The following is a 20,992-nucleotide window of genomic DNA, read 5'->3' on the forward strand; positions in this document are numbered from 1 at the left end:
TGTGTCTAATGTCACTAAAAGGATAGCTAGCAGCAGTTGTAAATACAGTGCATCTTGGAGTTGAGGGCTGGCAACCTGTTACAAGGCATAGGCAGCAACCCTATACCTGCATATGTCTATATTTGGCCACTATGGAGGCTAGTATTCCCTTTGTCCCTCCACAATGACCAAAACCCCTGCTCCAAACCTACTTCACTTGTCCTACCACATTTTCTGGGAGCACAGGACCCTCATGAATAAGGAAAAACCACAAATAACAAAACCACTTATGTTTTTACCTGAGATAATACCTCTCTAGGAATCTCTATGTCCTCCAGTGCAACTGTGCTGTCAACATCTGCCAGGCACTGACCAGAATTGCACTGGAGGAGCTACAAATGCTTAGTAGAGTGTTCTCTCTAAGAATCTCTAGGTCCTCCAGTGTGACTTTTGGTTAAAGCTGACCACAGAGATGAGCTGGAGGACATAGATATTCATGGAGTTAACATATTAATAAAACCCACGAATAATCAAATCAGCAAAAGTCAAATAATAATAATAATAATAATAATAATAATAATAAAGTTTATTTATATACCACCTTTCTAAAGATCAAGGCGGTTTACAAAATTGCTACAGCAAATCCATAGAATACAATAAAATACAATGCAACAATACAATAATAAAGCCAATACACATATAAAATACAATATAACTCTAATGTAATACTATACAATATAAATATTGTATAGTATCCTCCCCTCCCTTTACATTTATAACAGAATATCTAACTATAACAAATATAAGATATAAACTAAATCATAAAGTGATGTGTGGTAGAGATGCAACCAGACCTGTGTGTATGCACTTCTCTTCATTAACATGATTGCTCTGAAGATGGGGGTTGTATGATGAACCTTTAGTAAAAAAGTGTTCCTCTCTATCTCAGTTGCTGAGGAGGACAAGATGGAAAATACAACTGCGCTAGTTTCATGGTGGCAGACTTTCCTGTGGCAAAGCCACAAGTGTGGAGGGATAAGTGTATAGAGCCGCTGAAGCCTGCTCTCCCCCCTCCCCAATCAATGGCCAAGTGTGTCCACAAGAAAGGAACACAGAAGTGTCTGGCTATGTTCCTGTAACCAGATGTGAAATACTATCAACTGTTGAGACCTCCAGAGGACCCCAGTTAGCCTGGGAAGATAATATATTTGCTTCATGTTCACCTACTGGGACATAGCCAGATGCTTCTGCGATTCTCCTCCCTGCTCTCCTCTAGGCACAAATGGCAGTGCAGGAGGGGGCTTCAGCAGCTATGCAGTAGGTCCAGGGGTTGGTAGGTAGCTCAGTATGATGTAGTTCACCAAGCGAAACTACTACATTATGCTATGCAAGAGTACAGCCAATGTTGATAATATTGAGCCATGCATAAGGTCATTTTGTAACTTCTTATGTCCCAATGACTTCATGGCATAGTTGGCATCTGGCACTCAAAACCATGCCAAGGGAGGGAGCAAAGGGCTATTTCAGCTGCAGCTGAAACTAATGGTGGTAAGATGATCAGATAGATAACACATCACTGCCAAAGTCTTTATAGCTAAACACATTTAATCAATCCTTCCCATTGACTTGATATGTGTAATTTTATTCGTTTTGCTGAATAAAAACCATTCTATCTCATGTGTCTTCCTGGCAGTCTCACACTGCAGCACCCAAAAAGAAGAACTAGCATTTGCTTTAACCACTGTAACACTTCATTTTTTTGTGTCTCAGTTTATTACACAAAGAAATGACAAAACTGCCTAGCTATCACCAAAAGACAGCAACTCATGTTACCTTGTGTTTCTCTCTCTCTTCAGTGGCACCTATTTGACCTTTGAGCTTCTGGTTCTCTCTTAATGCTTCATCACAGGTTTTGACTGTCACAGAATAATCTTGCTCTCTGGAGGCAAGGGCTGACTGTGACTTTTATGAAATAGAAAGAAGGGGAAATTATTGTTCCAAATACTAGGAACTGGTTTCAATGGTAGAAGAGAGAAAAGAGATTTTACCATCCAGATCATTCAGATATATTCTAGGCAGATAAATACAAGACAGATGGAAATAGTAGCTCACCGAAACACATTTAACCAGCATATCTTCCACATTTACCCCTGAGACTATGCTAGGTGATAGGTTTGGCAACTTACTTACTTCTAGCATAATCGTAGAGGTAGATGTGGAAGATATGCTGGTTGATTGAGTTTCAGTGACTTAATCTTTGCTCATGGCCCAAATGCGGGATGAGATTAAATAATAATAATAATAATAATAATAATAATAATAATAATAATAAACCTTTATTTATAAAGCGCTGTAAATTTGCGCAGCGCTGTACATACAAATGATCAAATCAATAAAAATGAAACCTGCCAATGGCATACAATCTACAAAATACGTATAAAGCAACAGGTAATAATATAAGACAGAATTGGTTAAAATAAGCAGGCAAAAATTAAAAACATCAACATCAACTATCCAGTCAAATATCAGATAGAATCTTTCTTTCTTTCTTTCCAGGATTTATATCCCACCTTTCTCCCAAAATTGGATTCAAGACAGCTTAGAATAATTTAAAAAGACAGAATTAAAGTTAAAAATAATTAAATATTACTAATATTAAAACATAAGTTATAATTAGCATAGTTTAAAACAGTAAAAACTTGTACCCTTAAGCTTAGAAATAAACAATAGAAACTGAACAGTTTGTCTAATCTCAACAGAAAATTAAAACAGGGTTAAAGGAAATAAAATATCAGTCAATTAACCAATCACTTAATTTATATCCCATCTTTTCCCCGGGAGTAAAAATGGAACAACTGAGGCCATGCTTCCACATTAAAAAGTAAAGACAATAAAAGAAATAAGCTTTTCTTATAGTGAAGTCCAGGATGCATCACATCCTGAACTGTTATCATGAAAGATCATGTAGCAGCAACAAAGAAGTTTTGGTATGTGTGTCTTTCTTTATCACATACATGTTGTGGGTGTATGACAGTGACAGACAAGAGACAATGAGGGGCACATAAATGAGAGAGAGGCAGATAAACAGGCACATATGAGATAGCAACCATCTGCTTTCAAGGAAGCACTCTAGAGGTTTCCTGGGCATTGTTTGTTTTTCATTCTCCCCTTCCATTTTCTCATTCCATGTTCCAATTCAGCTACCAGATTTGCACAAGTTTCTCTGTGGGTAACATCTTAGGGCTTTGCACTCACCCTCTGGAGCTCTCTTCCCTCACTAGCTATATCCCATGTGGTTTGCAACCATTTGGGACCAGGTATATCCATTTCGCTCTCTAGCATTTCCTCTGTGGTCTTAACAGCTGGAGAGGCTTTGCAACTATCACCACAGTCAGAGACAGACTCCCTTGCAGGTAGATCTATCATGAAGCGAACTCTGCGTGTTGTGGAATACCGACTACAATCTTGCTCATCAAGGCTCACATTGCCATTTATGTCACAGGCCAGGCACGAATGAAAATCATCACTGGGCTTCTGCTGCCAGCAACTTTCAAAAGACTTCCTTTTTTTAAGAGGCATTTTTGCTACACGGTTTGTTGTCTAAGAAGGAAAAATGAAAGACTTGGAAAAGGCTCAGGAAGATAAAAAAAACAGTGCTCCAAAGGTCTATTCACTTAAGGATCAGCAAGGGCTTCATTTATATGTACTGACTCTTAACCGTTCCATATCTGTTGCATTAGAAAGTTGATATAGGTCAGTGAGGGAGTCCAAAGGAAGCCATTTTATACAGGATATGCCTGCCTTCCCCCAAGATGGTAGTTGAAAAGTTAAATGCTCAACAGCCCCTCTTATGAGAGATGAATCAATATGGGTTCTCTCTGAGGTCACAGGAACAATAATGAGTCATTACTGTGCTCCATTTGTGATGTCACGAGGTCTTCCTCTTATGTCATAGCATGACATGAAAAGTGGAATAGTCCACCAATCCAATCTTCAGAATTCAGACTAGATGGGTGAATTGTATAGACTGGGGGATAATTTACAAGTTGACTTCTAATTCTGCCACTAGTCTCCTGAACGATCATTGTGCCTGACACTATGTTCTGCATAAAGTTTTGAACTGGATCTTCTCGTAGAACACTTGGCTCCTCTCTTACTATTACTATTACTACATTAATTTAATTCATTAAATTTTTGAATTATATTTGAGATTTTAAATTTATTTTTACAAGATATGAGAGAGCAGCACTTAAGAGGCAGCAGTAGATGAAGCAGCTGAACACACTGGGAATGTATACGGCCAACTTTTCCCTTAATGTTTTCTTCATATCTTGCTAATGCTTTCATCTGATGCTGTTCACTTGCTATTAAGCAACAAATAATCTAACCTTATCCCTGCCGTTCCTCTCCTTCTGCCTCCCTCTTCCCTCAGAAGGCAAAGGAAGGAAAAAAAATAACAAACATTGGTATTGCGATGGCCAGCACCTGGCTTGGGTTGCTTCTTAACTGTCTCTGGACCTTGAGAGACTAATTATTTTGGAGGGAGCTGTCTGTCCTACTGAGAGGATCCAGCAAGCAGCCAGCTCTTCACAGAGTCTGGCAATGGTAGCATTCTTCCTGTCTTACAAGGATAAAGAAGGGAGGGAAGGAAGGTGGCAAGGGTGAGTGCCTTAAGATTTAGAATGGGAGAAAAGAGGGAGAGAGCAAGTGGAGCTTTCTTGTTATGGATGCCACATAAAGTCAGAGGTCAACCATGGCAGCTGTTTTGGTGGGAAACTGGGGTTGGGACAGGAGGACTGGAGTCACAAAATGGGACTTGGAAGCTTCATGCACCCCACAGGTTGCCCCACTGTCATGTTCCTTTAGAAGCTCTCCCATATGTTCTTAATATTTACTTTTCTTAAAATTTACTGTGTGTGTTCATATCTGTGGAAATATCTCTGCAGAGAAAATGAATGGAGAAAGGATATATAAATGTAAGAGAGAGAGAGAGGAAATTAGGAAATTTAAGCCTTAGTGTGTTTTCAGGTACCGAGAGTTACAAATGATGTGGAAGGATGGGAAGCAAGAGATGGGATCTGCACCACCTGTCTTTGCAAACCTAACAACCCAAACTCCCCAAACTAATGTGGGCTGTAGGCTGTGCTTATTGACTTCAATATGCAGACTGCCTTCATCCTGAGCTACTAGCTCTTGGGTAGCCTGAGCCAGGTGTCACCCTCAGTTAATTTCATGCCACTTTGAATAATAAGTTTAAAAATTACTTAAATGAGTAAATAAGTGTTCTTTGTTTCTCTTCCTACTAGTAAAATTCCCCTGAGACAGTTTCATAGCATGTGTGGAGGGGAACCTGGATAACCCACCCCTCTGGCCCCATAGACCTCAAGGAGGTAAGAGTACTTTGTGCTTAATGGATGCCCAAGATATTCCAGCTCCCATGACAATTTTATGGAAGTAAGCTTCCATGATGGCGTTGAAGACCAGAAATGTGGGAATGGGAGGCTTAACTCCCTGCTCAGATCAACAGGGTGGAAATAGAGCATTTTAGGCTGAGGGAAATGCAAAGGAAAAAAATCTGTTTCTCTTTGCCTTTTCTCCCTTTTCATTGATTTCCTTTAGAGATCCACACTATTATTAACTCAGAAGAAGTATATTATTCACACTGAATCTTCTCTATTTCTCTGAGTCTCAAGTGAAAAACCCTAAAAGAGGGTCTGACAGTATCACTAGATATATTCTCAAAGCCAGCTGTAAAAAGAGTAGCTTATAAATTAGATTAAAAATAAAACCCATGCCCAGACACGACATTTTCACAACAGCACCAGGGTGGCTTCAAAACGTCGGAATACGATCCAAGCTGTCTCCACTTTTCACTCTGACAGCTATATGGAATAAGAATAAACATAAACCATTCCCAACTTTATTCTAGTCCCAAACATGAAGCATCTTAAGTTTTCAAAAGGAGTATCTCATTGCTTAAATACCTGTTTAAGTTGTGCTTCTAACCTCTGTGCATTCATTCTGACTGAGTTAAATTCTGCGTTAATCTGAAACATGCAAGAATAAAGAGGTTCAAGTAACTAGGTTTTTAGTATTTCAAGAGACAGTCAGTTTCCACGCACCACTTCTTAACCAAAACTTCAACAACCTGTTTTTAACTATCTGTACTTCCAAATTCAATGAAAACTAAAATATTGTAATACAACTAAACTTCATGTAAATATGCATCATGTATTCCAAACGCAAAATCTGAATTTTGTGCTACAGAATTTAAATCTTTTTACAGAATCACTGGTGCATGTTGTAGATCTTCACTCTCTCCTTTCAGGCCTGACATAGAATGTTCCTCAGAGAATCAAACTGCAGCAGACAGTACTTCCTATTTCTAGCAGAAGCTGTCCAGGCAAAATGCTGACTGGCTGCCATTCTAACAAAGCTATTCCCGCTTCCTTGCCCAGATCAGTGTTTCGGGTTAAAAAACCCCACAGCCCCCAATTTTATGCGGCAAAGGATTTGGAAGGAAGTGTGTCAACAGAGGATCTAAACTGGGGAGCAAAACAAAACTCTTTTATAAACTAAAAGTAAAAGCATCCTGGTTTCTATAATGAAATAACATCTAATGTAAAGTCGAAGGCTTTCATGGCCGGCATCCATAGTTTTTTGTGGGTTTTTTGGGCTATGTGGCCATGTTCTAGCAGAGTTTCTCTGCTAGAACATGGCCACATAGCCTGAAAAACCCACAAAAAAAAAAAAACACCTATAAATAATAACATCTAGATTGACCAGTTCTGCTGGATGCAATTCCAGGCCTTCTGCAAACTTTGTTTGGTACTGAAAACTGGCACGTTACACTTATAAGTTTCATCAGTGAAATGTAGTTTGCCAAATGTATCAACAAGTTACCAATCCACAGATTTTTTTGCCTGTTGATTGCCATGGCCCATTTTATGCAATGGTGCTGTGTGCATGCCGGATGCACTGGTGTGACGGCATGCATGTCACTACCATTGAATAGAATGGGGTGCAACCATCCACAGTTTTTCCCATCTGCAGGGTTCCCCAGAATCGAATCCCCATGGATAGGAAAGGACCGCTTTATGTTGCAGCAGGTGGTGTACAGAAAACAATCATCACACTGCTTCAGCTGATGGATCCAACATCCCCTCATAGAAGTGATAAAATTGCATCTAATTCAAACTAGACTATCTCACAGCTAATACTCTAGTTCTCTGTTGCTAGATAAACAGTATCCCTGAATTGGGGTACATCCCTGACCTCGTGTGAGACTTGTGGAAGCTGGATGCCCAAGAGTTATATAGGGCAGAAGCAGACAAAGGAAATCAAAGTGTGCAGTGTATGTATAAGAACTATAAAGTATATAAACTATACAGTAGGCTGGGGAAAGTTCACTCTACTCTGTTCCCAGTGTTTTTCTGGCAAAAGCAAAAATATCTGGCAAAGCTACTTGATACAAATCAACTGAGCACAACATATGACAACAATGCTTGTAAAGAATTCAAAATCCATCTGCCTGCATACTCACTACAAGACCATGCCATCCTCTACATTTCTGGAGTACCTGATTATATTTCTTCTTCAGGGCAGTATTCTGCTTACGAAGCTGATTATTTTCTAAATGTACATCTGTAAGAGACTGCACTTCTTCTTCTAGCTGTTGTACTCTTGTCTGGGGAAATGAAAGATAATTTATCTCATCACTTTCTGAAATGTGTGGTTGTGATCTGAAAACAGTATCAGGATTTGCCAAAAGGAGAAATGATTAATGCTCAGCTCTAGAAAAATAATGTCTAAAGTATGAGAAGATAGCAATCCATTTATTGTACAGTTGGTACTCCACATATGCGGCTTCAACTTTTGCAGATTTGATTATTTGCGGTTTTGATTACTACATCATCTCTAGGAAGTCCTCCAGCACAATTCTGCCAGAAGCTGACTATAGAGTTGTGCTGGAGAACCTACAAGTTCCTAGAGAAAATCCTTCTCTAGGCATTTGTAGGTCCTCTAGTATGATTCTATGATCAACCTCTGGTAGATATCGGCCAAAGTTGTGCTGGAAGACCCAAAAGTTATTAGAGAAAACATCTCTCTAGGCACTTGTAGGTCACCCTGCATGTTCTGACAGATGTTGACCACAGAGTTGTCCTGGAGGATCTGGAGAGTCCTAGAGAGGTATTCTCTCAGCTAAAAAGAATAGTATTTTTTTATTTGCAGTTTTTCCACATTCACAGGGGTCATTCACCCCTAACCCCAGCAAATGTGGAGGGACCACTGTAATCTACAGTTTATCTAGCATTACCATATATAAAACTCAGCATCAGTTGTTGCACTATTTAAATACTACATACATTCCAAATACTCCTTACTTTACAAGTGCAATGTTACTTACATTTTCATGCAAGTAAGGTATATTTAAATTATGGGATTCACTTCCAAGGATGGGGACTGCCAGCACAGTTTGGTACTAGAGATGTTATTCTGTGCAATCTCACTATCATTACCACTTACAGACATATGTTTTACCCAGCATTTGAGAAAAGGTAGCTCAAGCCTAGTGTTGAGTTTGGATTGAATTAAAAGTAAATTTCAGGTTCCCTTCAAATGCTACAGCAGTGCCATGGAAGGCATTTCTTCTGCATCTCTGTAATAGTTCAAGACCAGCAACCACATGGACTGGGGAGGGGGGTTCCTATAGGAGTCATCATTGGCTCCAGTCTATGGGGACACTTTTGCAGTCTCAGACCTTAATTCTCCCATGACTCACACTGTTGCAGCTCTTTCAGCAATATAGCAGTACCATGCTGCATAGTAGTACCTTGTCCCCATGAAGTCAAGGGAAAGGCAATTATCAAAGATAGCCATGCCAATACAGTTGCTTTTAAAATATCAAGCTCTAAACATATTGAGCATCAAAAAGTTCATTTTCCATGGAACCTAAAAAAAGTTTTTTATTTTAAAAAAGTTTTTTATTTAAGCATATGTATTTATTAATGGTCTCTCTACCAAATGGATTTCAAAGGCAAATCATACTAAGATACAAGACCCAGGAAAAACAAAACAACACAGTAAAGATCTCTTAACAATAAATGTGCACACAGCTTCAGAACTATATCATCCCATCTCCCTTCTTTGTGGTCATCACTTATCTATTTTTCAAGAAAAGATAATGCAAGTGCCTCTCAAGCACTCAAACATTAAAATATCACTTCCATAGTATTTTGATTTATTCCACTCTGTTATTCTCTCTTATACCATTCTAGCCTGGGAGACAGGAAGTCAGGAGTCTTGCCTCACAAAGACAAGAAGGACTCTTGCCTCACGAAGTTTAGTTACCTGAAGTTTTCCTTTGTCATACGTTAGTTTGTTTTTGTTGTCGGTCAGCTCTTCTACAACCTGCTTTACTTGTTGCTGGGCATGCTAGGAAAACAAAAGCAGAGATCATACCATCTCTTTAATTCACACATACACTCAACTTCCCCCCACCCCTACTGCATTCTTAACTTTTTCCAACCCAGGGCTATTACTGTCCTCTTTTCATTTTTTTCTACCACTGTATAAGCATACTATTCACTATTCCTAATACAATGGGCCCTTCACATTCACTTGGGTTAGGGGCACAGGATTCCTGGAAAAGTGGAAAAACCACAAATTAAAAAACAACTTATTTTTAACCTGAGAGAATACCTCTCTGGGGATCTCTAGGTCCTCCAGTGCAACTCTATGGTCCATATTCACCAGAGGTTGACCACACAATCATGCAAATGCCTAGAGAAGAGCTTTCTTTAGGAATCTCAAGATCCACCAGTGTGACTCTATCGTCCATTTCCAGCAGAGTGATTCTAGAGGACTTAGAGATTACTAGAGAGAACCTATTCATCGAATCCATGAATAATCAAATCTTCAAAAGTGAAAGCAGCAAATGAGGAAGGTCAGCTGTATACTTTTTGCCACCTGCACTCCTGATATCTGACAAGTAAGAGAAGAGTCTGAAGCCATGGCATGTAATAGTAGCCACGCGTTTCCAAAATCAGTCCCTTTTCCCATTGACTAAGGAAATCAGGTGAAAGTAATTTAAAATAATTCAACATTTTATGTAGGTAACAAAGGCCATGTTAAGGACTGCTTACAAGACTTAATAGCTCTTGGAATGTTTGACACCTATACTGATGGAAGAGGTGGAAACAGTCAGATTTTCCCTGGGGTTGACCATACTAGTGATGGCAAATGAAACAAGTCTGATAAATACCTTTAGCTAAAAATATACTGAGCCCACATATCCACATTAAAGATTCTTTTCTCAAAGGAACTACAGAATGCTAAACACTCTGGCTCATTATTGCTAATTATTCCTTCCTTTTACACACTACTTTAAGCAAAAAGATGGGGGGAACTTAACAGGTTATGTTTTACCTACTTGTTGATATTCCAAAGCAGCTTCCCACTCCATTAATTTCTTGTTTTCTTCTTCTAGTGTCTTCAGTGTCTCTTTCAGAGGATCAATTTCTAACTTTTTTTTAAGGAAAGAAATTAATTTCATTTGTGCTGGTGGACAACAGTGAAGAATTAATCACTATTTCAAGAATTATTATGGCACAAAGCAGTTCAGTAATATTTAATCCAGTCCAATTTTGTTGCAGCTTTGTGATCATCATGCATGTATATGAAATACATATTACAGTGGGCCCTTGGTATCTGCTGGGGTGGATACCAAAATTCGTGGATACTCAAGTCCCATTTAATACAATGACACAGTAAGATGATGTCCCTTGTATAAAATGGCAAAATAAAATTTGGGGGGAAAATGGCAAAAACAAGGATTGCTTTTTGGAATATTTATGTTTTAAAAATATTTTCAAACCATGGATGCTTGAAACCGTGGTTATGGAGGGCTGACCATATTTGTTTAAACACATGGTTGGATAAAATGTTTTAATTTTATTTATATTATTAATTTTAAAAATATTTCTCTTCCACTCTATATTCAAAGAACTCAGGGCAGAGTAGAATCTCCACCTAATTTATTGCTTTCAGTGATGGGACAAAGAGAATGAAAAACATTCAGAGTCTAGAATGATAAATGGATATGGTGAGCCGCCTTCGCTGCAAATCCACAAACAATTTGTAGCTCCTGAGTTATCTTGCTGGATAGCTACTGGATAGCTACTCAAACAATAGGTTATGACTACGGCCACAACAGAGCCAAGGTAGGATGAATCAGGCTGTGGTGTAGAAAAAAGGTAGATGATGTCCTCAGGCAAAGGAGTCCTGTTAGGTTTTCTGAGTTTATTTCAACCTCTTTTGGAGTTTGCAAAGCTACACAAAGGTCCAGAAGTAGCCCATTGGATCTTAAGTCCAGATCCCTTCACTGTGACCCTGTTAATTACAACAGCATCATTAATTCTTAAAGAGTGAAAGGGGCTTGACAGATGGCCCCCCTTTCCTAGCCAGATTGGGGCCGCAGAATGCCGTGGCCCTGATCCTGCATTTTGAGGGCACAAAAAGGAGCCACAAAAAAGGATCCACTTTTTGTGGCTCCTTTTTGTGCCCTTGGAAGGGTGCCATAGCCATGGTGGCATGGCTATATGGTGCTTCTTCAGCACTGCATTGTTTGGACGCAGCATCAGAGAAGCGCCACATGGAGCGGTGTGTGGCACCATAGTGCCCTGGGGCGGAGTCAGGGTGTGCGTCATCTGGACATGACACCCGATTCCACCCACAGGCCAGCCTTTCAGGCCAGTCTGTATAGGGCCTAAATAACAGAAAAAATAGCCTCATCAGCACTTATACATACAACATCATACCTTGCTTTCCTCTAGCTCTGCTTCCAATCTTTTGTTGTCTTGCGTTAATTGATATATTGTTTTCTGCATCTGTCAGCAAGAGTTAAAATAGTTAATCATCAATCTCTCCATGGGAATATCATTCTAAGCTGTTCTACCTTATCTCTTGAAAGGTATGAGTAAAATATATCAGACCAATGAGTGACAACTTCTAATTCCAGCTGTGCCTGTGTCAACATGCCTTGTCACTTTTCATTTCTTTTATGTTTATCCCTCTTGCTGCAATGCTCATCTTCATATGTATTTCATATGCAGCTGTATTTCCTTCCTTGCACAATTGTGGTCCCTCTCCCTCGCACACACGAACTCACATTCCTCCATAACATAATCCTGATTTGGTGACAGTCAGGATTTTAACTTGGGTCCCCCCAACTTAAGCAAACACAAACCAAAAAAGACAGTGACAGAAATAGAGAAAAAATCATCTAATTGTTCAAAATAGAATGTGAGCTCAGTATCTATAATGAATATATACACAGGCTGTGTCTCTCTTATATGAAATGCTTGGTAACAGAAATATTTGGGAGTTTTTTGGATTTTGGAATATTTGCATATACATTTGCATATCTTAGAGATGGGACCCAAGTTTACGGTAAACATGGAATTAATTTATGTTTTCTATATATAATCTGCCCTTGCCATATGCTGGGGATCCGTTCTGGAGCCCCTCATCTAAGGTAAATTTCGTGTATGCTGGAGTCCCATTTATTGGAATGGTGGTGCGCTCCTATTTTGTCCCTCACCGCTCGCTGCCCACGTAAGCTTAAAACCACATACAGCAAGGGTATGTATGCTGAGGGCGGACTGTATCTTATATACATAGCCTGAGGGTAATTCTGTACACAATAATTTTGTGCATGAAACAAAGATTGTGTAGACTGAACCATCAGAAAGTGAAGGTGTCAGTATCTCAGTCATCTATTTGGACAATTTTGGAATATTTTGTATTTTGGAATTCCAGATGAGGGAGACTCAACCTTATACAGTTAGCTCAATTTAGATCAACAAAGATAATGTCCACTCAATGCTGTATATATTAACTTCGGCCAAAACCAGATTTTAAAATGAAAGATAATGAACACATAATGTGGGAGGATATGTTAATGACCAAAAGGACAAATGAGTACATTAAATACAAGATTTGGATTTTTAACAACCTATGTAAATTTCCCATCTTCAAGAAATTAATCTTATTTGTAGTTCCTACTTGAGTAGACCCACTGAACAAATTGTTCAGTCATGTCAATACTTAAATAAATCCCACTGGTTCAATGGGCCTACTCAAGCTGGGACAGGATTCAAGCCTGAATCCACAATGACCAACTGCAGTTCAACTGAGGAATGTTCTCCTTCTATGTGCTGTTTTCAAAGACAGATTGAATGAAGACAATTTCATACAAGAGCATTCTCTTCATCCAAATGAGACTGTATGAAATCATGCCATTCCATAGTACTGGTGATGAAAAACAGAAAGTAAACAATAGTTTTTCTAATGAATATTTAATGTCCCCTACCAAAGTGTTAAGGCAACACAGGCTTGAATCCAACTGCTAATCCCAACACAGGCTTGAATCCAACTGCTAATCCCAACTAAAGTAGACCCAATGAATCAGCACTCATGTATATCCCACTGAATTATTAGGGCTACTCGGCTATAGTTGGGACTAGCAACTGGATATAGACAAATGTCTTCAAATTAAGAACACAGAAACTATCTACTGTACCTCTTCCTCTAGGATCCCCTTTTCCTTCAGCAGAGTGTCTCTCTTCTGTAGCGCTGTCTCCAGTTCACTTCGTACCATGGCAACTGTAGACTCCAGTAGCTCCTTTGGGGTGGCTGTGGTCTCCTCAGTTTTGCAAACTTTCTGCTTGCCGTCAGCATGCTCAGAACGCAGGACTTCACTGTGTAGGAAACACAAATGCATTGCAGATTTATTATCTGTTGCAGTCTTCAAAACAGGAGGTGGCTACTATGCCAAACAGGAGATACGTACTACTGAAGGAGACACCCTGCTTTTCAAAAGACTAGCACCCTATTAGCGTAACATTTAAAAAAAAAAGGCCAGGGGGGAGCAGAATAAAAAAGGAAGCAGATCACATGTAAGAACAAACAGCACAAATACCAACTGTTTCTCTCACATCTCTCTCTGGAGCTGAGTTTTTTCATTCTGCACAATCTGCAGCTCTTCCATAATGCTGGCCCGAGCAGCATCCAAAATTAGGTCTTGTTCTTGCAGTTTCTGATTAATTTTCTCCTGTTCTACCTAAAAGAGAAAAGAATAATTTATAGTTATATTCTCTGCCATAAAATGTATTTACTTCTTACTCAACACAAAAACTTTCTACTGGCTAACTGGCTAGGGTATGTACGTCATCTGCTCAAAACCTAATGAGTCTTCAGACCTCACCCCCTAACCCCAAATAGAAGAGAAAATTTCCAGGGGTTGTCAAATTACTTCTCTCTCCATTATTTTACCACATGGGTCAGGCCAGACAAGAACTGGACTGTTAGATGTTAAAAACAAAAGGAAGCCAACATTGAAATCTCAGGACATATCAAGACAGAATAAGCTTGGAAAAAAAGCAGTCTTGTAAAGAAGACCATTAATGATTCAGTGAGGACTAAAAACCGGACCTCCCAAATTCCTCTTCAACAAATACTACACCATCATGGTTCTTGTTTTAGCCTTACTGGTCTTCAATGATAAACCACACTGCAAGGGCACTTTTTCATGCCTTCTTGGAATCTAATACCAAATCTCTGTGGACCTATCTGATACAGAAGGAGCTCCAGGACATCGTTATCTCAAAAGCTTAAAGGTATCAGAGAATGAATTGGGAGCAACCATTGGGAACAGACTCTCAGTAGGTTCTTCCATCTCTAGCACATAGAACAGAACAACTCTGCAGAGTATCAGTAGCCACACAAATGTATAACATGACTTCATGCTGTCCACCATACAAACAGACCATGAAATAATAATAATAACAACAACAACAACAACAACAACAGGATTTATTTATATGCCGCCCAATCACTATGCATTTCTGTGAAGAATAGCTTAAATAAATGTACATTAAAATGAAAACCTCACCTTAAGAACAGCCTGATGCTCTGTGATCAGTTGAGCCTTCTCCATGGTAATATTCCGAAGGGCACCACTCAGTTCTGTACATTGTTGGGTCAACTGCTCATTAAGCATCTAAGAAAGAAGAGAGAGCCTTTCCACAGCAGTAGCAGTACATTTTGGAGGACAGGGGGAACCACAGGCTTTACCCCTCTCCCAACCTGCATACCTAGTCCCAATACTTCACACTTTTATCCTGAATATGGAAGTGTTCACTTTGGCATTTTTGCATACTTTGAGATGCTGGGGGAGTAGAGATGGCAATTAAATGGAAACTGGTGCCAGAAGTTCAAAAGAGCTATTCTATGGTTCCTAGGATCTGTCAGAGGTGGGGGCAGAACAAATAGGCAGGGCCTGGTGATAGGATGTTGGGGAAAGCTTTCAGTGGAGATGGAAGTGCAGTACCCTGCCACCTCTGTGGCAATTCTCTGTGGCAAAATAACACTGATGGCCGGAGATTCTGGGAGCTGTGATAAATAAAAAGCAACTTCCCCATAATTTGCCCTGCCCCATATCTCCTACATCCCCATATTTTCATTCCTAGACTTTTTTTAAAAAAAGCTTCCCGGATTATCTGAAAACTTGGTTCTTAAGAGCAAAATAAATGGACACAAATAAATTTCTCCAGTCCTTGTAAAGTAATTTAGCCTCTCTGTTCTACATAATTTTGAATCTAGACCTTCAAACAGCTATTTCTATTACTTGCACTTTTTCTGCCACCTCTTGCAAAGTGGTTATTTCTGTTTGCAGCCGTGCATTCTCTTCATGGGTTTTGCTCAAGGACACCTGTGCAATCTAGAGGAAAAGAAAAGAATTTAACTCTTATGAAAAATATTTTAAACTGCACAAATCATTTCATGCTATTAAAGCAGAATCATCAATGCAGTCTATTTTCCTGTCTTCGTTTTTTTTTTTATGTAACGGGGAAGTTCATAAAAACGAGTATAGCTCTTAAATTATTAGCCAAAAGAACTCACTTCCATGCATGATAGAAACATAATGGGGAGAGGAGGAATTAGCCCAATGCCTGAATTTTCTTTCACACTTACTTTCGCTTCGTCATTGAGCCTGGAAATGGTAGCCTCTTGGGATTCTAGAACAGATTGCAATTAAAATGGTTGTGGAATTCTGTAGTTATTAATTAAAGCATTAACCATCTCTATATATATTTTTAAAAAGGAAAAAATACTAGATACAAAATGAAGAACTTGTCACAACAATAGCAAATGCAAGTACATTTCTATACCCTAAGCAGCTTACAATGTGTAAGCCTATTTCTTCTAACAAGCTGGGCACTCATTTTACTGACCTATGGAAGAATGGAAGGCTGAGTGGACTCTGGAGCCGTGCAGGATCGAACTCACAACCTTGTGGCACCACCAGGACTTTTATGTTGTGTGCTATTTTTCCCTAGCATCTTTTAGCAGGCACACAGCAACTGTCAACTACCTTTTCTTATAGTACTGCTAGGCCAGGACTAGTGGTGGCAATGCTATGCATGTTTCTTGGTAACTATATTGGTCTGATGCCAGCATGAACTATTGCTAATATAAACAGGGGTGGTCTGTAGGCTATTTATCCTTTCACATAAGCTAAAGCAAGCATGCCTTTCATTTCTGCATAAAGACATGTTTAATTTCATGCACTAACTTAGTACACTTTCTGTGCATTCTTCTCAGTTACTGCAGTTTAACATGTGATAGGTCACCCTCTCCTGTCAAATGCAAGTGAAAATCTGCAATGCCTGGCCCTGGCAAAATAGAATGGTGTGTATGTATGACTGTTTGAAGACTGCCAGCAAGGAAGAATCCACCACACCACTTGGTAGATGGTTCCACTGCTGAGCTACTCTTATCAAGAAGGTAACAAGAGTTTGCCAACAGATCCAATTACCTAGAGGAGTGATGGTCTACCCCATCACAGAAGGCTCCCACTCTGTTGGGAATGCTGCAACTCTGGATTTCCCACACTAAGCAAGGTGTTAGACTAGGATTCAGAGTGTAGAAAGTTTATTTTTGGAATTCAGCACCCAGAAGCCGTTGGCCATTGGCCAAACTGGCTGGAAGATTCTTGGAATCCTAGTCAAAACAGTAATTTTTCAAGGTGAACTCCATTTGAGGGGTAGGACTCCTGTCGGTAGCAATTGCCTTTTTTCTCCAGGATTGTGCAGCAGTGGTGAAGGAAGGCAGACAAAAATCTGTCAGCTTCAAGCAGCCTACTTTTCAACTGCCTTACATCCTTCCTGAGTACTGCGCCACAACCTTTTTCTCCTCTCAGCAATACTGCCTATAACAGTGTAATGTATCACATGATTCCAGTCAGAGAATCTAAAACTGTCTGGCTGATTTAACAGGTATTCCTCTATACCAGCATTTCTCAATATACATATATATGAACATAAGAAAAGCCATGCTGGAGTAGCCCACAATGCTCTCTAGTCCAGTATTCAGTCTAGCAGCCAATAAATAGCCTACATGAAGCCCACTGGAAGGACATGAGTAAAGTGATCAACCCCTGTCCCTTCAAAAAGCAGCAACAAATCTTAGAGGCAAAATAAATTCTCTTTTCAACAGTTCCAATTATCACCACAAAATCCTGAAGAATCAGCTGCATGACTACTTGCAACTTGTTTTGTATCATTTCTAAAAAGACTTACCATGTCAGTTCAATCTGTTGAGACATTTATCTCACTATTACGGCAATCACTTCACTCTAATGTTAACTCTATCTGACTGTTTACATTTATATGTCATTTTATATTTAGGCATAAAAATGTATTTTTATACTTCAGTGAATAGGGACAAAGAGCACTCAAATAAACCACACTTGACCTTGGAAATCAACCTGCCTCAAAGCCCAGCCCTCTGTGAGACAACAATTGTCCCTCCACAGCTAGAAAAACAGAAGGCATGGAAGATTTCAGCACCTTCCAAGAATTCAGAACCACATCACCAATCACTTATAGTCATTCTCTCCAGTTCTGCCCCTTAGGCCTGTCTTTCACAGAAGTCAAATCATTCTATTTCTTGTTTTTGAGGTCTGTGTCATAGATGCATGTTCATCACTTGGCAACTTCACCACTGAACGACGACATTCACTCACAAATGGGTTGTCGCAGATTTTAACATCACATTTAGAACTTTCATCTCAGACACAATGACTTTCAGTGGTGTTACTTCACACATTCAGCTGTCAGTCATTAAGGACAGAGCAGTCAAGTCACATACAACTACGATACAGTAACCAGGGCATATTAATACACTCAAAAGATTAAAAAACGACAAATACCTAGATTGCTTTTAAGCAGTGTACATTCCTGCTCCAGCTGGACTTTCCTCTCTTCTTCCTTTTGCAGTCTCTCTCGAGATATTTGAATGTTCTGATGTAAAGCATTACAGTCCTGCTGCAAATTATGAACCTGTAACAGTATCCAAAAATGCACTCTGTAAAACACCACATTCCTTTAAATATCCAAGGTCTTTGCTGAAGCTAGAAAGCTGAAGAATGGGAAAGCTAATGTGCAACCATAAAACTTTATGTTAATAATCTTGATTCACACGGCTCTTTTTGTCTTTGGGGTCCAGGATGGGAGCATCACATCCTCAGATATGGAACAATCCCCACAGCAAGAGGAGGACCTGTATGAAGAACTGGACAAAAATTTCTATAGCAGAGTTGGTTTTTGCACAACAGTAGTATTGATGGATGAATAGCTGGAGCAGTAATACAGTGTGCCTGTGTTTTACGCGGGCGCACCATACGCAGCTTTCAGCATACGCTGAAAGCCACGCCAGAAGAGCCCATTGCGCGCCCCATAAGAATTAATGGGGTGCGTGCCCATCGCACACGCATGCGCTGATGTGTTGCCATGCGACACAGGTCCGAGCTCCATTCGTTCCTATGGGGCTCCAGCATACGGCTGATTTCCCCTTACGCAGAGGGATCTGGAACAGATCCCAGCATAAGGGGAGGTCCCACAGTACCAATTTTTACAAACGATCATAAACAATATGCTCTTTAAATTTTTGCATTAAGAGTAGCCTTTCCATAGTCTGCAGACTGCAGTTTGGTAAAATCATAAAGGAAGGACAAGATGTTGCTGGTGCCTCACAAACCTGCTTCCGTTCTTTTTCCACCATCATTTCCATATCATTCATCTGATAAATCAGGACAGCCTGGGATTCTTGCAAATTCTCTCGCAGGCTAGACTCCTTGGCCAACTGTTCTGTTAGCTGCAATTGGTAAATTAAGAGTTGTTTTAGATTTAAATAAGGACTATCAAGTTATGACTGTAAACTTGATTTCTCTCTCTCTGTCTCTCTCTCTCTCTCTCTCTCTCTCTCTCTCTCTATATATATATATATATGTCAATTAATGAAATGTATGTATTTCTGGGCATTACTTTTTTAACATGAACTTTTGGTACCAGAGGCAAAAATAGTATGAAAGAATATGGATAAGTTCCTACACAACAAAAAAAGAAGAGTACCTCAACATGTTTCACCAAATATGTGAAGTGAAACTACAGTATGTCAGATAACCCTTACGTAAGTAAACAGAAACTGGTTAAAGTTTAAAGAGAACACTTGAAAATTTCTCCCAAAATACATCAAGGGATGGTTTTTTTTTATTTTACCAACTCCCACTTTTCTATTTCTTGATTTCCATTTTTATTGCCAGATCTCTGTCTCTTTTATTTATTTAATTATTTTGGTTGTTGTTTTTTTTTTTAAATGATGTGGTTGCTAGTGAGGCAGATCCACCTTTCCTCACTGTTTTGCTGTTCCCACATGCTAAGTAAGGTATTCTGGAGGCAGCTGCTGTTTCCCTTGCCTGCTACAGACAGGTACACACATCTACAGTAGAATCCCATCCTTTCCTAGCTCAGAATCTTTTTGTTTTTGTTTACTGCAGACACATTGCCCCAGTACTGAAAATCTCTGTTTCTCCAGCCCTCTTTCACCATCCTCCCAATGCTGATACTGCTCAAAAACTTCTAGCTAGACAGAAAAGAAGGAAAGGGGGTGTTAGAAAGGGTTTAAAAGACTTTGTGTAAAGCAACTTTTTTACCAGAGGGTTTGTTAACTGACTGACGTATGCCTGTATATAAGCAAGCTTTTCAGCACTGAGAGCAACATGAAAGCTTAAAACCAACAATATGCATGCTTTGCTTTATCTTCATCTTTAAAACTTATCTTCTTAATTTAAATTGCTTTATCTCAAATATGGAAAATTTGAGACCTAGTGTTTACAGTCATACATTCTTAACTTGTGTCTTCATTTCTCTCTCTCCCTCTTTTGATGCTGCATTTACCTCTTCCAGTTTAAGGTCCATCTTCTTTTTTGTTGCCCTCAGTTCATCTGCAGCAATGGCTATGTCCCTCTATGAAGATCAGAATAAGACATGATTTTTCAAACATCTGTATCATAATGTGCATGTGTTTTTTTTCAAAGTTGGAATCTCTGTAGCTCATTTTTACTGCACTTGGACTTAAATGGTGGATAAAGCAGCTACATTCTGTGAGTCCACATATTCTGAATCTTAATTCCTTCCATTATTCACTATAGAGACTGGGTGGTGAATCAATGGAGGAACACCTTCTTCCCATCCCCTCTCCCCAGTTTTACAATTAAAAATTTATAAATTAAGTAGTTGGCTGATGGGTTCACTTTAATATGTATGATAGTATCAAGTCAATCTGTTCAGAATTAGGAACCTGGATAGGAATGAGAACAAAATCTTTAAAGCAGAACATAGCTGGAAACTGGGACTAAGCTGAGAGGAACATGGCAGATCAAAAATGTTGTTGAACAGATCAGATTTTTTTTAATTAAAATTTTATTAATACATTCAAACACAAAACATGACAACAAACAGTACAACAAAACAACAATAGATACAGGCATTAACCCAGATAAGGCCCTGAAAATTATAGATAAAAGATGTATTTGGGGATCCTGAAATACATCTTTCCATAAAAATTTAGCTAAAATTGGGGGATGTCTAGAGACTAAATCTTGCTGGAT

At 39.2% G+C, this 20,992-nt stretch overlaps 2 protein-coding genes across 5 annotated transcripts in view; both read right to left on the reverse strand.

Annotated features, from left to right (window-relative positions):
- The window catches only part of LOC121919574 (coiled-coil domain-containing protein 150-like), a 475,343-nt gene that overhangs the window by 410,584 nt on the left and 43,767 nt on the right, over positions 1-20,992 (reverse strand). The window lies entirely within an intron of this gene.
- Positions 1-20,992, reverse strand: part of CCDC150 (coiled-coil domain containing 150) — a 66,933-nt gene that overhangs the window by 10,638 nt on the left and 35,303 nt on the right. Inside the window, exons 2-16 of one of the 2 annotated variants that reach the window (XM_042446283.1) lie at positions 20,280-20,348; positions 19,081-19,197; positions 18,254-18,383; positions 16,015-16,058; positions 15,668-15,760; positions 14,933-15,040; positions 13,977-14,101; positions 13,562-13,739; positions 11,799-11,867; positions 10,412-10,504; positions 9,331-9,414; positions 7,559-7,666; positions 5,964-6,026; positions 3,235-3,579; positions 1,813-1,941 (exon numbers count right to left, since the gene is read on the reverse strand). In XM_042446283.1, coding sequence (XP_042302217.1) covers positions 1,813-1,941; positions 3,235-3,579; positions 5,964-6,026; positions 7,559-7,666; positions 9,331-9,414; positions 10,412-10,504; positions 11,799-11,867; positions 13,562-13,739; positions 13,977-14,101; positions 14,933-15,040; positions 15,668-15,760; positions 16,015-16,058; positions 18,254-18,383; positions 19,081-19,197; positions 20,280-20,348 — 1,755 coding nt within the window. The remainder of the gene's footprint in view (positions 1-1,812; positions 1,942-3,234; positions 3,580-5,963; positions 6,027-7,558; positions 7,667-9,330; positions 9,415-10,411; positions 10,505-11,798; positions 11,868-13,561; positions 13,740-13,976; positions 14,102-14,932; positions 15,041-15,667; positions 15,761-16,014; positions 16,059-18,253; positions 18,384-19,080; positions 19,198-20,279; positions 20,349-20,992) is intronic. The other variant, XM_042446284.1, reaches the window with a different exon arrangement.

This window comes from Sceloporus undulatus, chromosome 1 (assembly GCF_019175285.1).
Source record: "Sceloporus undulatus isolate JIND9_A2432 ecotype Alabama chromosome 1, SceUnd_v1.1, whole genome shotgun sequence".
Taxonomy (NCBI): domain Eukaryota; kingdom Metazoa; phylum Chordata; class Lepidosauria; order Squamata; family Phrynosomatidae; genus Sceloporus; species Sceloporus undulatus.